Source organism: Phaenicophaeus curvirostris, chromosome 8 (assembly GCF_032191515.1).
Source record: "Phaenicophaeus curvirostris isolate KB17595 chromosome 8, BPBGC_Pcur_1.0, whole genome shotgun sequence".
Classification (NCBI taxonomy): domain Eukaryota; kingdom Metazoa; phylum Chordata; class Aves; order Cuculiformes; family Cuculidae; genus Phaenicophaeus; species Phaenicophaeus curvirostris.
In genome coordinates, this window is record NC_091399.1 from 16,960,036 (window position 1) to 16,973,642 (window position 13,607).

The 13,607-nt window shown below is 58.3% G+C and overlaps 1 protein-coding gene across 1 annotated transcript; it reads left to right on the forward strand.

The window, feature by feature from the left end:
- The first annotated feature begins 310 nt into the window (after positions 1–310).
- Positions 311–6,505, forward strand: LOC138723338 (cell division cycle protein 20 homolog). Its single transcript, XM_069862285.1, has 11 exons — positions 311–477; positions 870–946; positions 2,204–2,352; positions 3,423–3,519; positions 3,881–4,009; positions 4,382–4,578; positions 4,926–5,020; positions 5,222–5,453; positions 5,563–5,688; positions 5,859–5,976; positions 6,327–6,505. Exons 1-11 carry the CDS (start codon positions 311–313, stop codon positions 6,503–6,505), a joined length of 1,566 nt encoding a protein of 521 aa, XP_069718386.1.
- Positions 6,506–13,607: the final 7,102 nt, after the last annotated feature.

The window sequence follows — 13,607 nt, forward strand, 5'->3', positions numbered from 1 at the left end:
CTATAGGGGTCTTTGCATCCTTAGAGTGCTTCTGGGGAGACACAGAGAGGGCTTGGGCAGCTCCAGGGGAGTTCTGGGCTTCACTCTAGGTGTTTTGGGGGTTCTAGAGGGGTCCTGGAGTCCCTAGAGGGGGCCCTGTAAACCCCACCAGCACCTTGACCCCCCACGACTCTCTTCCCCCTCCAGCCCCCCAGTTCCCCCCACACCCTTAGGGCTTCGCCCTAGCCCCGCCCCCAGGCCCCGCCGCAGCCAATGGGAGGGGCCCGTCCCCGCCGCAGCCAATGGGAGGGGCCCGTCCCCGCCCCAGCCAATGGGAGGGGCCCGTCCCCGCCCCAGCCAATGGGAGGGGCCCGTCCCCGCCCCAGCCAATCGGAGCCGCGTCCGCGCGGGTCCAACCGCCGTCGGGGGCTGCGGGAGCCCCAACCGCATCGCGGAGGTTCGGGCGGCAGCGGGTCTGGGGGAGGCAGCGAGCGGCGGGTCCGGGGGCGGCGGGGAGGGGCGCGGAGAGGGGGAGAGAGGGAGGGGAGGGAAGGGGAGAGAGAGGAGAAGGGGCAGGGGAGGAGAATGGGGGGAGAGGGGGGAGGAGGAAAGGGGAGTGGCCTCACGTGCCTCCCAGGACCCATCTAGGACCCCCAGGACCCCTCTAGGGACCCCCCAGGACCTCTCCACGACCCCCAGGATCCCTCTGGAGCCCCCCAGGCCCCATCTAGGACCCCCCCCGGCCCCGTCTCGGGACCCCCAGGACCCCTCTAGGGACCACTAGGATGCCTCTATGTCCTTCAGGACCCCTCTAGAGCCCCCCAGGACCCCGCTAGGACTCCTCAGGAGCCCTCTAGGAACCCCCTGAAGGACCTCTCCACCACCTCCAGGGCCCCCCTAGGGATCCCTAGGAGCCCCCTAGAGCCTCGGGACCCGTTTAGTGATGCCAAGGACCCCTCTAGGGACCCACAGAACCCCTATAGAACCCCAAAAACCCCTGCAGGACCCCCCAGGACCCGTCTGGGGTTCCCGCCTGGGGGAATTGGGGTGGGAAAAAGGGAGAAGGAGCAGCTTGTGGAAGAGACTCTTGCAGCCCTTCCTGCAGTACCGCGATGCGGCCACACGGCGGCGGCACTGAGCTGGGGGGGCGCTCTTTTCCCCTTTGATCCCCACCTTGTTGCAGGGGAGCTCGAGAGGCGGCCTGGAGTTCCCTAAAGGGGTTCTGTTGAGCCCTAGAGGGGTTCTGGGTCCCCGGGGTGTTCTAGGAGGTCCTAACGGGGTCCTGGGGGACTCCAGAGGGGTCCTGGGGTCCCTAGAGGGTTTCTGGGGTGTCCTATGGGTGTCTTGCGGGGGTGCCTAGAGGATTCTGGAAGTTCCCTCTAGGGGTTTGGGGGTCCCAAAGGGGTCCTGGGGGTCTCCAGAGGGGTTCTGCTGTTCCTAGAGGGATTCGTGGGGTCCTAGAGGGATCCTGGGGGGGTCCTAGAGGGATTCTGGGGGGTCCTAGAGGAGCTGTGGAGAGGGAAAGAAAGGGAGAGGAGGAGGGAAGAGAGGGAGAGCAGGGTGGGAGGGAGAGAGGGGAGAGGGAGAGGAGGGATGGGAGAGAGAGAGAAAGAGGGGAGAGGGAAGGGGCAGGAGAAGGGGGGCAGAGGGAGAGGCCGGGCCAGAGGAGGCCTCAGTGCTGAGGGTGCTGAGGATCAGCCCAGGGCCCTGGCAGCCAGGCTGCAGCCCAGTCCCGTTGCTGCCTGCGCTGACGCCCTCGCCTGCGTCCCACGTGCAGTTGATGCTCGAGGCGACCCTTCCGCTCGAGGCGATTCCCGAGGCGATTCCCGAGGCGATTCCCGAGGCGATCCCTGCAGTGATCCCCGCGGTGCTGCTGCAGCCGCTCCCGGCGATCCCCGAGGCCCAGCAGAGCTCAGCCCCGGGCTCAGCCCCATCAGCCGCAGCTCCAGCGCGATGTGGTGCGGCGCAGCCGGTGAGCGGTGGCAGAGGGGGGTGCGGGGAGCCGAGGGGCTCTGGAGGCCGGGGGCACAGAGCTCGGCAGCCTCTAACTGGTGCGTTAGACGGGGGGCAGAGCTACGAGCGAGTTGGGCTTTGGATGGCACGAGCGCTGGGAGTCCCGCTCGTCTGCGAGGGGGGATGTGGCAAAGCGCCGGCTTGGCTGCCTCGGGAGGGCTCTCCTCTGGGCTCTTGCGTAGCTGTCAGACAATATTGATGCGTGTGAGTGCAGGTAAACGAGGATCCAAAATGCAGAGGAGCCAAACGACCGCTCGGCCAGATCGCTACATTCCCAGCCGTCGCGCTCTGAGGATGGAGGTGGCCAAGTTCCTCCTGAGCCAAGAGCAGGACCCTGCCTTGGTGTCACCCACCAAGAAGGTGAGCGTGTTGCTGAGTTGCAGGGACTGCGCTGCTCCCTCCCAAACGCCCTCGCGGCCTTTCCCAGGGAAGCAAACTGTAAGTTGTGTCGCGTGGTTGCGTGAGGCTGACAGCCCCGAGCGCCGCTGCCTCCAGCTCTGCCCTTGAGGAGCCGGGGATGAGGTTGGAGCTGTAGGGCCTGGGAATGGAACGGGGACGCGGGACCCTGAGCGAAGCTGTTCTGTAGGGTCGTGTCCCTGGGAAGAGCCTCTGGCCCTTGTGGGAGCCAAACACAGCTTTGCTCCGTTTTAAAGCCTCATCAGCCCAGGGGACAGAGCTCCTAGGCTGTGAGCCTGTGCCCAGGGACACTGCTGGCGGGAGCTGGTCCAGCACAATGTCTGCGTGGGGAGCCGCTCTGGAACGTGTCTGCTGGGTTCTGAAATCTCTGTAGGAAGCATTTGGTTCCTTGTGGCTGTGGCTTTGTCCGCTGGCCGTGAGACGCTGACCTGGCCGCTCTTCTGTGCTCAAATGTGAGCAGGAGAGCTTGCTGGTGTCTGAGGAAAAACCCCTTGGAGCTGTGTCACGGGTTAGCCCCAGCCCGGCTGATTTCAGCAGCTAAAACCGTGCAGTTGCGCTCCCAAATCCCTCCACTCCCCACACCCCTGGAAAGGGGGAAAGGGAAATGAGAGGAAAGAGACTTGTGAGTTGGAAACTAAAACCGCAGCTTTAATTAAAATTACAATAATAATAATAATAATGGTTATTGATCTTATTAGGAGTGGTAATATATATATATACACACAAATATCTGAGATCGCGCCCTCGATGACTCAACGTCACCACAGATCCTGCAGAGCAGAATCGAGGGAATGGCTCCACAGCCAGGAGGGAGCTGAGCTCAGGAACTGGAGTCAGGAACACGCGGGTCCAGGGTCGGGGGCAAAGAGAGAGACGAGGTCCTCAGCGGCCGTCACAGAGGAGGGGGCCGACCCTCGTGGTCTTTGGGTTTCAAAGCGAGGGCGACGTAGATGGGATGGAATCCTCCGTTGGTCGCTTTGGGGTCACCTGTCCTGTTCGACCTGCCTTGACAGGCGCGCCAGAAAGCCTGGGCAGTGAGGCTGAACGGCTTCGATGTGGAAGAGGCAAAGATCCTGAGCCTCAGTGGAAAGGCTCCGAGCCCTGCGGCAGGTGAGGGACAGGCTCTGGGTGAGTCGACTCGGCTGGAGAGCCCTGGGGAGGGGAACAGCGGCACAGAGGCTCCGCATTTGGAGGCATCGACCGGCTTCTGGGAGCTGCTGTGCACACCGGGCTCTCCCTAATCCTTAGGTGTCCAGCGGCTGAGGGGCTGTGTGACAGCTCCAGAGAACTGATTTACCAGAGCTGGTTCAGCAGTTCACCCCGGCAGTGCTGTTAGCGCCCTGCATTCCTCTGAGCGTGGCTCTGCTCTCAGGGCTGCATTTTCCCCGGGAGGGATTTCTCCTCGGGTGAGCAGGGCTTAGCTGGGAGGAAACGGGACCTCCGGTTAACAGAAGTGTTTCTCTGCACACAGGCTTTCAGAACAACGTCACAGCGCTCTGCAGGCACGAGGTGATGCCTGGGTGCGGCAGGAGGAAGGGCAGATACATTCCCTGCGCGCCAGAGGGGGTCCTGGATGCCCCAGACATCCGTGATGACTATTGTAAGTGGGCTGCGATGTCGCGTGCTGGGCATTGAGATCGTTGTGTAGCGCAGTGCGGTTCCTAGGCCAGCGTGGTCTGAGGGACTGGAGCTCTGCCTGGGCTGTTTCGGTCTCTTCTGCCCTCGGGCTGGCATGGACCACTTCTGGGGTGAAGCCTTGTAGGAGCAGTGGTCCCGAGTGCTGGGCAGGTGGCTTGGACTGGGGCTGGGGGACACGCATACCTGGTGGAGGTGGAATAGGGTTGGACTCGGTGATCCGGTGGGTCTCTTCCAACCTGGTTATTCTATGATTCTATGATGAGCACCGGTGAAGGGCAGGGCTCTCCAGGGCAGCGCAGGGTGGCCTGCATTGCATTGCTCTTCCAAACGGTAGATCTGAATCTCCTGGACTGGAGCTCTCAAAACCTCCTGGCGCTGGCTCTGGACACCACTGTCTACCTGTGGCACCACGTCTCTGGGGAGATCATCAACCTCATGGAGACGGAGCACGTAGCTGATTACGTTTCCTCTGTGTCGTGGGGTAACGGAGGCAGCTGCCTGGCTGTTGGCTTGAGCAACGGTGAGGTCCAGGTGAGTGCAGGAGTCGAGCTGGAGCTGTTTAGGGGTTGCTGGAGCTGTGGGGCCTTGGGACGAAGGCTTGGCTGGCGCTAGAAGGATGCAACGCGCTCCGACTTGCCTGGTGTGGGCTGGAGATGTCCTCCGGCAGTGAGCAGCTGCGGCAGTGAGGCAGAGCTTGGGTTTGGGGTTCCTGACCCCTGGCGTTCTCCTTCCGTTCTGCGGGCAGGAGATACAAATTGTTCCCTGCTCCCAGAGTGAGCAGGCTGAATGGCAGAGCCTGCGCGCTGCGGTTTGTAGGGCAAAGCAACGGGGCTGGCGTTTCCTGGCCCTCTGGAGAACTTGTTGTTCTGCTTCCCTAGCTGTGGGACGTGGAGCGTCGGAAACGTGTCCGCACGCTGAGCAGCCACGTGTCCCGTGTCGGGTGTCTCAGCTGGAACAGCTACATCCTGTCCAGGTAAAGCAGTGGGTGGGGTTGGAAGGGCGGAGCGGAGCCGGTGCAGATCCTTGTGGATGTGCTCGGCTCACGCCAAGAGCCCGGATCTGCCGGCAGCACCGGTGTGAAACCCTGCGGCAGGTGCAGCCGTCCTGCCCCAGCGCCAGGATGGCTTTTCCCAGCACTGTGTGCAGCCTGACCCTGTGAGCCTTCTCTCTGCAGCGGGGCTCGCAGCGGCTGCATCCAGCACCACGACGTCAGAGTCGCTCAGCACCAGGTGGCCACGCTTGCTGGTCACACGCGGGAGGTGTGTGGCCTCAAGTGGTCTCCAAACGGCCGCTTCCTCGCCAGTGGTGGTGACGACCACGTGGTGAACATCTGGCCGAGCAGCCAGGGGGGCCGTGGAGGATTTGCTCCAGCGCAGAGCTTCCGTCAGCACCAGGGTGCTGTCAAGGTGAGCGCGGGGCAGCTGTGGGCTCGCGTTTGTGTGCGAGGCAGCCGTGCGGCACTGCCTGCGCGCAGGGTGCTCGTTGCACGCCTCAGGCTGACCCCTCTTCTGGCAGGCTGTGGCGTGGTGTCCGTGGCAGCCCAGCGTTCTGGCCACTGGAGGCGGAGGCGGCGACAAACGCATCCGCCTCTGGAACGTGTCTTCTGGCACCTGCCTGGGCAATATCGATGCCCGCTCCCAGGTGAGACGTGAGCGTCGGCTTGGATGTAAACAGCTTGTGGTGGGACGCCTGAGCGGAGCTGCTGGCTCCTGAGGCCCCGAGGCAGGGCCGAGGAGGGGGCCGTGCTCCTCTCGGGGTGCTGAGCATCGGCACGAGCAGCTCGTCTTCCCTGCATTGCCGCCTCCTGCCAGGTCTGTTCCATCGTGTGGTCGACCACCTACAAGGAGCTCATTTCGGGCCACGGCTCCGCAAAGAATCAGCTGGTGATCTGGAAGTATCCAGCCATGTCCAAGGTCACTGAGCTGCAAGGTAGGCAGGGCCCTTTGCCTGGGGCAGGGAGGGCTGCTGGCGGCTGAAGGAGACGTGATCCTTGGGTGGAGCGGAGCGGTGGCCCGAGCTGGAGCTCGGCTGGTGCGGGCTGCTGAGCAGAGGCGTGTGCTGCTCGAGGGAGGCCCTCCTGGGGGCTGCTGAAGGAACGCTGTTGGTGCAAATGCCCGCCTGGGCTGTGAATTCCTGCTGCTGCAGCCCGGTGCGGGGCCAGCTCTGCGAGCTGCTGGGGTTCCCGGGGCCCACGCAGTAAACGTGAGCGTGGTGGCAGAAGCAGAGGGAGCGGGGCGTGCGCCGAGCGGCCCGTCCCTGAGCGCACACCTCCTCTTCAGGTCACACGGCGAGAGTCTTGAGCATGGCTCTGAGCCCCGATGGCGAAACAGTGGCCTCGGCTGCTGCGGATGAAACGCTGCGACTCTGGCGCTGCTTTGCGGTGGATCCCATCAGGAAGAAGGAGAGAGAGAAGGCAGACATAGTCCAGAGCAGCTTCATTCGCCAGGCCATACGATGAGGGCATGGGGGTGGGGGGGGAGCGGGGAAACCTGGTTTCCCCTGTACATAGTTTCAATGGTTTCCCCTGTACGTAGTTTCAATGGTTTCCCCTGTACGTAGTTTAAATGTTAATAAATGTTAATTAAGGTTTTAAAATTAACCAAGTGCTTTCCTTTGTCTTTTTTATGGAGTCTGCTGGAAGAGAAGGCCGTGGCTGATGGGAGCAAGCCCAGCGTGGATGCGGAGGACGAGTCCCGCGGTGTCCCAGCAGGACGGTCTCCAAGCCTGGGTCCCCTGCCTTCCTGCGCGCCGAGGAGGTTGCAGCGCCCTGCGCCCTGCGTGCTGCTCACAGAGACAGCCCTGGGGTGACGGCTGGGACGTCAGCGACTCGGGAGCGATCGCAGGAAAGCGTCTGCCGAACCGCCGAGCCCAGAGGCGTGTGGGAGCTGAGAGACCTCCTGGGAACGGCTGATGGTGTCGCCTGGGGATACCTCGTGATGGACTTGTGGTAAAGGCTCTCTAGAAGGCCCTTAAGGCCTCTGGGGAAGGGCTGCTCGTGTGGGGACCGGTGGGTCCTTTTCTAAGGAATTGAATAACGTGAGCCGGGGGTGGCCAGGGCCTGCGGGCAGCGGCGACACCAGTGCTCCTGATTCAAGGAGCTGAAAACAGCTACGGGAGGAAATGCAGCTGCCTTTCTAGGGGTAAAGGTAACAGGGGAATTACCGTATCAGGACAGCTTTCAGAAGGTAAATAGATGGATGGCCTCCAAATACGCTTTGGGGTTGGTCCGTGCCCGTGGGGCAACGTGGAAAGGAAGAGGAGTGTTAACTGCACGAGGATCCCCCGTCAAGCACCGAGAAGAAATCCTGCAGTTGCGGGAAGACGTCGGGCAACGGAGAGAAGCGGCGTTAATGCATCGCAAGGCTCCTCGGGTGGGAAAGTCCCCGATGAAGGTATGTAGTGGACTGGCAGAGCGAGCAGCTCGAGGGCAGCAGGAAAAGGTATCTTGGTATTAATCCCTTCTGTGGAGAGGGATCTGAATATCCGTTGTGGGGGGATGCGAATGCGTTTGAACAATAATCCCGTCCCTCTCAAGTGCCATTTCTAGCGATGCTGATCTGGAACTGGCAAAATCAGTGAGGGCAACAGCAAACGAGAGGGGGTGGATGGTGACCCCTACAAAAGAGGCTGTAGTTTCTCCCTGGTAGTGCTAAAATTCATTGAGAAAAAGCATCAAGAAACTCACTGGGGAGCAGAGGCTGTAATCGATGATTTAAGGGGACAAGTAGTTAGCGTGAGGATGGGCAGGCTTGCTAAATCCATTGTGGGGAGGCCTGAAATCTGTTTGAAAAATAATCCCGTCCCTCTCAAGCGCCCTCCCCTAGGAGTTGCTCGCAGAGGAAATGCCCCCGGTGATCCCTGGCAGAGAGATTTCTCTGAGCTGCCCAGACAGGGCGGATCCCGGGACCTGTGGGGACCAGGAGCCACATTTTGAGGCTGGCCAGAGGCATTGCCCTGCAGCACCGTCAAAGCAAGAGAGGTGACTCAAACCTCCTTGTAGGGAATTTGACCAAGGTTTGGAATTGCCATAGGCCTGTTGTCAGCTAGAGGTCCTCGCTTTCTGGCGGGGATTGTACAAGAGCTGAGCCGAGTCCGAGGAATAAAATGGGCCCTGCACCCGCCCTGGAGCCCCCAGAGTAGTGGGAAGGTGGAAAGGGTGAATCAAACTCTGCAGAGGGAAAAGGGTAAAATTTGTGAGGAGACTTCTTTGTGGTGGCCTCGAGCTCTTGTACTGGCTGTGCTAAGAACAAGGCTACAGCCGAGAGCTGAGACAAAGAGCAGTCTGTATGAATCAGTGTTTGGGAGGCCTTATCAAATGACCCTTTTTCCTCGAGACGTGCTGCTGGAAGGAGAAACAGAGCTAAAATCTTCTCTGCTGTTGTCGGGTAAAAGAGTGAATGACCTGGGGCGGTGCGTAACGTGTCCTGAGCCTCTCGCTTTAGATTCTCCAGGACGCCCCTTCCAGCCCGGAGACTCCGTCGACATCAAGCCGTGGGAGAGCGGAAGTTCCAGAAAGCTGGAAGGGACCCTTTCAGGTGCTGAAAACAACACGCAGCTCCAGGTCGAAGGAATCAACAGGTGGATCCGTTCCATGCGAGTCGAGTCAGCGCCGAGTTGGGAGTGGAGAACCGTCCTTGAGCCCGGGAAGCCTCTCCAGAGAAAACTGCAGAGAAGAACCAGGGACTGACATTTGAAAAGCAAGGAGGTGGGTTTTCGCCCGTGTCTGCGTTTGGTGTATGGATGCAGGCGACTTTCAGAGGTTGTTTCCACAGAGGGTTAAAGGCCAGAACGGGAGGGAACTTTTAGCCAGAGGGGTGGTAAGTAAGTCCTCCTTCTGCATGGGGTCAGGAAATCGGGTAGGAGAAATGTACAGCTCTTGGATAACAGGAGTTCCCACTCCCCTCAGCTCACTTACAAACTCTGCTTTTCTGGGGCTCCTAGAGTGTGCTCTGACAGGCTTCGCCCTGCCGAGGGTCCTTGGCGCAACATTCCTTTGCACAGACGCCTAAAGCTCCTTCAGCACCGGGCAACTGCTGTTGCTTCCAGGGATGTAGGAAGCTTCTCTGTAGGAATGGAAAATCCCTGTGCCTCTGTTGTGGGTTACCTTAGGGAGTGAAAAATTAACTCCTGGGATTTATCCTCCTTTCTCCCCGCAGAGGGAGCAGTGGCTGTGGCAGAGGTGTTCTGTGCTGGCCAGAAGGAATCGGTTGGTGGCAGTGATCAGCCAGTGACAGGTTGTTTAACTGATGAGGGAATATTTGAACGGCTCTTTTTTTCTTCCCTTAGTAATAATTTTCTGTTAGGTCTTCCCAGAGCGAGTGCTGTAATTGGATTCAAGTGTACGGTCTTCTCCTTCCAGAGATCAAAGGCGCTCCTGTCCCCTCTCTGGATTTAGAAGACCTGAGAAACCTCTTTGGATCAGAGGTATCTGGAGACAGCATGTGGTGTTCTGTGTTGAACCAGACTGAATGAAGATCTGCTTCAAAGCTTGTCCTGAAGGAAGCAGCTATGGGTTGTTTGTGTCAATTCTGACCTCAGCCCCCAAGAAACGCCATGGGATGAGAAGCTCTGGTGATGGATGCGCCTGCAGCCCAGAAGCCAACGGTGTCCTGGGCTGCGTCCAAAGCAGTGGGACCGGCGAGGGAGGGGATTCCAGCCCTCTGCTCCGCTCTGGTGAGACCCCACCTGGAGCCCTGTGTTCAGCTCTGGAATCCCCAACATGCCACTGACACAGACCTGTTAGAGCGAGTCCAGATGATGGATCTGAAAAATCATAGAGAATTCACCCCCAGTCTGGATCTGTGCTTATGGCTTCTGGAGGTCCATGGTGCATCATTGCCTTACACAGATGCCTAGAGCTTCCTTGGACGCAGGGCAACTGCTGTTGCCGAAAGGGATGTAGGAAGCTTCTCTGTTTGCAAGAACTGAAAATCCTTGTGCTTCTGATGCTGGTGACCTTAGCGAGTGGAAAATGAACTGCTGGGATTTACTCTCTTTTGTCCCCACAGAGGGAGCAGTGGCTGTGGCAGAGATGTTCTGTGCAGTGGGACCGGCGAGGGAGGTGACTGCGGCCCTCTGCTCCGCTCCGGTGAGACCCCACCTGGAGCCCTGTGTTCAGCTCTGGAATCCCCAACATGCCAGTGACACAGACCTGTTAGAGCGAGTCTGGACGAGGGCTACAAAGATGATGCGAGGGCTGGAGCAGCTCTGCTGTGAGGACAGGCTGAGAGAGTCGGGGTTGTTCAGCCTGGAGGAGAGAAGGCTCTGGGGAGACCCTAGAGCAGCTTCCAGAACTGAAAGGGGCTCTGGGAAAGCTGGGGAGGGACTCTTTACAGGGGCGTGGAGTGACAGTACAAGGGGGGATGGCTGTAAATTGGAGGGGGGACGATTTCGATTAGGCAGTAGGAAGAAATTCTTGGTGCTTTGGGTGGTGAGGCCCTGGCCCCGGTTGCCCAGGGAAGTGGTGGGTGTCCCATCCCTGGAGGTGTTCAAGGCCAGGTTGGAAGGGGTTTCGAGCCACGTGATCCAGTGGGAGGTGTCCCTGCCCTCGGCAGGGCGTGGAACTGGATTGTTCTGTGTCGGTGACTTACTGAGTGGAAAATTAACTGCTGGGATTCATCCTCTTTTGTCCCCACAGAGGGAGCAGTGGCTGTGGCAGAGATGTTCTGTGCAGTGGGACCGGCGAGGGAGGTGACTGCGGCCCTCTGCTCCGCTCTGGTGAGACCCCACCTGGAGCCCTGTGTTCAGCTCTGGAATCCCCAACGTGCCAGTGACACAGACCTGTTAGAGCGACTCAGTCTGCTCTCCCAGGCCGAGAGGGAGGCAATATTTGAGGGCACCTCATTTCCCGCCTGTGCCGGCAGGGCTCTCTCCGCCTGGGCACATCCGAGGGATTTGTCCAGTGTGTTTGGCAGAGGCCGAGCAGGGAGGCTGTTACCTTGACTCCGGCTCAGGGCAGAAAGAATTGCTGAGCGTGGTCTGGTTTTGAGAGAAAGTAATTTTGTCTGATTTTGAGATGTGGGACAGGCTCAATATCCAGGAGGTCACTGTAACTGACTTTGTCTCCCTTGTAAGTGAGCGTTCCCTGTTGCACTCCAGAAGATCTATTTAGGGTCACTGATTTCAGGCTAGGAAAGAAATAACGTTCCAAGTGCCTTCACTGTGAGAGGCTACAGACCTTTTGTGTTTCCAGCCCAGGGCTCTCCTGCTGTCTCCAGGAGTTGTGTGAACACTGCTGACCCAGTGGTCTTGCCCGGAGGGTGTGACAGTGGTTCCTTAGGCTGCACGTTTGTTGTGGGTGAAAGCATTCCCTAGTGTCCTTTCCCAGCTGGATCCACAGCGTGGGTCAGTGTGGAGAAGGAGAAAGAATGGCAATTAAAACTTCTTCCCTTAGTCCTTCCGTGCGTCCTGTCTCTTTGACATCAAAGCGGGAGGGGAGATGAACTTTCTTATGGATGTGATACCTTGGGCATGTTTTAACTCCATGGAATTTTTAATGGATTTGCTTTGTTGTTTAGTTTTCCTTTCAGAAACGTGTTTCCAAGGAAGTCTCTCAGGAGTCAAGGCTTGGCCAGTTCCAGGGATCGAGACAAAGCAAACATTAAAGAACAGCAGTGCCCGAGTACATTCTTGGTGTCCTTTCCTAGTAGCATTGCACTCCTCGTCCCCTGCTGTTACTCCTTACCTCCTCCCCCTACAGCTCCGTGGGGTCTCAGCATCTCCGCTGCTCTTCACACACACAGAATCACACACAGAATCACCAGGTTTTATAACCAGCTGGGGAAGGGGCTGGAGAAGAGGTCTTAGGAGGAGCAGCTGAGAGAGCTGGGGTTGTTTAGCCTGGAGAAGAGGAGGCTGAGGGGAGACCTCATTGCTCTCTCCAACTACCTGAAAGGAGGTTGTAGAGAGGAGGGTGCTGGCCTCTTCTCCCAAGTGACGGGGGACAGGACGAGAGGGAATGGCCTCAAGCTCCGCCAGGGGAGATTTAGGCTGGACATTAGGAAAAAATTCTTCACAGAAAGGGTCATTGGGTGACGGAAGAAAATATGGGACAACACGCAGTGATCAATATGATCCAAGTGAAGCCATTTAATCGAAGTTCCCAACACATTTTATACCCTACTTGCTGAAGCAAGCCATTGTTTTACAAGCTGATTTGACAATTCTCCATTTGCAACAAGTAATCATTAGTTACAATACATTATTATGTTTTCCCATGAGAAATAGCTATGTGAGCATTTCAGTCTACAAATTGATAGCCTACAAAGTAACAAGTCAAGGACTACCGAGGAAAGCTTCCCCTGAGAAATGAGAGGCGTCTAGGGTAGAACGACTCTCTATTGTTGCAAAGAGAAACCTTGAAGGGAGTGTGTCATTTACAGCAGCTGCTGCTTCTGCAAAGTTAGCTTTAATTGTGGTGCAAAAGCTGTGAGGCCTTATGCTAAGGTGCCTTTGTTTCATTTAGCATAAGCTGCTCAGTGCTTGGGGTGCTCATTAAATGTCCTCTGGTTCGTAACCATCCATCAATTGGGCACTGGAACAGGCTGCCCAGGGAGGGGGTTGAGTCACCTTCCCTGGAGGTGTTTAAGGCACGGGTGGATGAGGTGCTAAGGGACATGGTTTAGTGTTTGATAGGAATGGTTGGACTCGATGATCCAGTGGGTCTCTTCCAACCTGGTTATTCTATAATTCTATGATTCTATGACTGGTACGTGAGGATGCCCCTGGAGCTCAGATGCTCGTGTGAGCAGAGAGACGCGAAGGGGGGGATTTTTTCCACTTCCCAGCCACTTGTGAGGGGCCTGGTTTGCGCGGTGCCCTTGCTGTGAAAAAGCCGGCAAGCACTCGCAGAGAGAGTATTATGGGAGCTCCGAGTGTTGAGGAGGCGACTCCAGGGAGCCGAGGGGTTGGTTAAATACAACGTGAGCCGGATTCCCCCTTGTCAGCTCGGTGGGAGCTGGTTCAATGGATCGCTTCTCACGCTTCGGATGCCCCTCAGCTGAGCTCTTGTCCTGCCGCACCCCCAGCGGAAGCGGGAGCAGCACAGCCTCCCTTCCCTCCAGAGAGCTGATGGAACTTGCAGGGAAGTGCCAGGCCATGAAGGCTGCCCCTTCCTCCTCTTCCCTTTCCTCTCAGCTCAGAACTAGGGACAAAATCCTTGGTTACCTGTGTGCGTTTGTGTGTGAGTGAAATCTCACGCCCGGGGCTGCACACGGGACCCAGCTTGTTCCCCTGTCCCAGGAGAACCTGCCTGTACACTGAGCCCCTTCCTGTTTCCAGGCTCACCCTGCGCCGTCCTCCTGCCTGTTTGGTTTGAGGACGGGGACGTTTATGTCTGTCCTTGCTGCGGAGGTGATGGATTGAAAGACCAGGCTCTAGGGTGTCAAGGTGCATCTGGCCCTGTGAAGGGGAAGGGATGACACCCATGTTCCCTCAGCCACTGCTCCTTACGCTCTATATTTTTCCCTTTCCAAAAAACCAGAGGCTTCTGGAACCATGCGCAACCCGCTTCACGTCACACGCCTGGGCTGCCTTCCCTCCTGCGTCCAGACCAGGACCCG